General features: G+C 54.1%; 1 protein-coding gene across 1 annotated transcript in view; it reads left to right on the top strand.

The window, feature by feature from the left end:
* Window positions 1-2,673, top strand: part of PPP1R37 (protein phosphatase 1 regulatory subunit 37) — a 42,088-nt gene that overhangs the window by 22 nt on the left and 39,393 nt on the right. Inside the window, 1 exon segment of the mRNA XM_024768603.1 lies at window positions 1-192. This exon segment is cut by the window's left edge and continues 22 nt beyond it. Within this exon segment, the coding sequence (XP_024624371.1) occupies window positions 1-192 (192 nt within the window).

Raw genomic sequence — 2,673 nt, 5'->3', positions numbered from 1 at the left:
CGCCGCAGGAGGCGCCGCCCGAGCCGGGCGCGGACGGCGAAGCCGAGGAGGCCCCCGCCGAGGCCCCGTCTCCCAGCCCCGCATCGCCCCCGGCCGACGGGCGCCTCAAGGCTGCGGCCAAGCGCGTTACATTCCCGTCCGACGAAGATATCGTGTCCGGAGCTGTGGAACCCAAAGACCCCTGGAGACACGGTAGCTACGGCTGGAGCGTGGAGGCGGGCTGGTGGGGGACCTGGGAGTCAGTGCAGAACCCAGCACAGAGGTGGAGCTCAATAAGTTGCACCTAACGATGATTTAAGGAGACAGTCGTCAGTTTAGAGCTGGAGAGTGTTAGAGAGGAGGTGGTTGTTGGGTTGGGAAGGTGAAAAGTAGCTGGTTTATGCTACTCCCCCCCTCACCCCCCCGCCCAAGGGACGCTGAAGGTGATCTGTTTAGGAATTGAAACGGTGAGCAATCGAAGAAAGTTTGGTGGCTTGGGAGATTAGGAGGGCGGTAGCCTTTGAGTTTACAGTTTCCCAAGAGAAGGATAGAGCAGTCAGGGGAGGAAGAGCGGGTCAACATTGGCGCTGAAAGGGCAGTTGGAGGAGTTTGATGGGTCCATGGGGACAGAAAGGTTAAGTTGCTGTTCTGCAAGCCTCGGGGCAAGGGATGGTCATGTGGGTTCACTTCCTTGGGTGAAAGAAGGAAGAGGAATAAACCTGGATTATGGCTCTAGACCAGTCAGTAGATCCTGGGGCTGGGAAAAGGGAGTCAAAGTAAACAAACTTGCCAGAAAAGTAGCAGAGTTGGTGGTCAGTTTGGGGGTGGGTAAGATAGAGGAGATATTCAGTCTTGGCCTTAAGAAAAGTCACTGCGTGCCTCCTTTTCCTCTCCCCCCGAAAAAAGGGAAGCAGACCATTGTCAGTCGTTCAGGAGCAGAGGAACTTTGGAGCCTGGCTCTAGGAGGGTGTTTGTTTTTTTTTTTCCCCTGAGGAAGCATTGGGGAATTGGAGTTGCCAGTCAGTTGAAGGTGAGAGCATTGAAGAAGTTTGGTGGCTTGAGGTGTGGGGGGAGAGAGCAAGTCCATGGGCTATATGTCCTCTGGAGAAGGTCGGCTCAGTGTTGAAACTGAAAGGGCAGTTGGAAGAGTGTGTTTTATGCATAGGGCTGGGAAGGTGGAAAGTTGCTTCAGGGGTGGATTGGCAGTGTTGAGTCCTGGCCAGGTCTGGCAGTCTTGCTGGGATGGAGCCCGCAAAGAGAGGGATCAGCCTGGCCCCGGCTCTACAGAAGTTGGTCTGTTGGCCCTGCGGAGAGAGGAGGAACTGTTGCTAGTCTGTGGGCAGTGGAGGAATTGGTGGCTTTGATGTGAGAGTGGGAGACGTGGGAACTGGAAGCTGAACACACGGGGAACCACCATAAATGCCATCTTGGCCATTAATTGTTAAAGACACGGTGGTTAATTTAAAATTCTTGGCCTTGGGAGCCAGCCCAGTCCCTGGGCTCTTGGCCCCAGGAATAGGTGGGCACTTTTGGGTTGGAGGGCTTGGGGGACTGGGGCTGGAAGGGAAGAGTTGGAATGGGCCTCGGCTACAGCATGATATCCAGTCCAGGGAGCTCAGCAGGAAGCGGGAAAGACCTGGAGAGGCCGAGCAGGATGGTGATGAGACGGTGCTCCAGTTCAGTCCTGACTCCCATGTACCCGAAGCATAACCTCAGGCTGGGTACCTAACTCCTCGGAGCCTCTGTTTCCCATCTGTAAGTGGGTGAGAATACTACGTCACAGGGTTTCAGAGAGGACTGACTAAGATTGTGTGTGCAAAGTGATTGGCCAGGGTGAGCCTTCATAAAGTCGCAGGGATTGTTGGAAGTTGTACCCGAAGCATAACCTCAGGCTGGGTACCTAACTCCTCGGAGCCTCTGTTTCCCATCTGTAAGTGGGTGAGAATACTACGTCACAGGGTTTCAGAGAGGACTGACTAAGATTGTGTGTGCAAAGTGATTGGCCAGGGTGAGCCTTCATAAAGTCGCAGGGATTGTTGGTCATTTTAGGGGAGATGTTAGGTGCTACTGGTCACTTTAGGGGCCAGCCTAGAGGAGTTGGTTCACGGAGCTGGGACCTGGATGTTTTAGTGATTGGCCAGGGTGAGCCTTCATAAAGTCGCAGGGATTGTTGGAAGCCGCTTCACAGGCTTCCAGGAGAGGGTCAGAACGGTGGTCCATTTGTGGGCTCGGGGCAAGGGGAAGGGAAGGTGTTCCGTTTGTGGACTTTAGCGTAGTTGGAGATTCTGGCGCGGGGAGGGGTTGGGAGTGGGGGAAAGTTTCTGGTCTGCAGGTTCCCAGAAGGGGAACAGCTGTGTGTTACCAGCTGTTGGGCTTTGGGGAAGCCATTTTTCCTCTCTGAGCCTCCTGTTTCTTTCTCTGCAAATGGAGGTACTAATTTCTACTGTGGAGTAGTTGCGAGGATTAAATGAGACAGTCCTTGTAAGTTCCTGCCACATAAATGGCAGCTGCTGTTATCCAGGCAGATTCAGTCCGGTTTTGTTTTTGTTGTTGTTTTTTCTCTTGTGGGCCGTTGTGGAGATGCAGTGAAGGAGTTTGGAGGGGGGAACCCCCAGGGGGGAGGGAAGAATGTCGAGAAAGAGGGTCAATTGGCGTCTGGCTGGGAGGGGTTGAGAGGATGAGGATGGTGGCTGA

Source organism: Neophocaena asiaeorientalis, unplaced genomic scaffold, assembly GCF_003031525.2.
Source record: "Neophocaena asiaeorientalis asiaeorientalis breed wild unplaced genomic scaffold, Neophocaena_asiaeorientalis_V1.1 scaffold629, whole genome shotgun sequence".
Taxonomy (NCBI): domain Eukaryota; kingdom Metazoa; phylum Chordata; class Mammalia; order Artiodactyla; family Phocoenidae; genus Neophocaena; species Neophocaena asiaeorientalis.
Note: the sequence above shows the minus strand (reverse complement) of the source record. Positions and strands in the feature narration are given on the sequence as shown.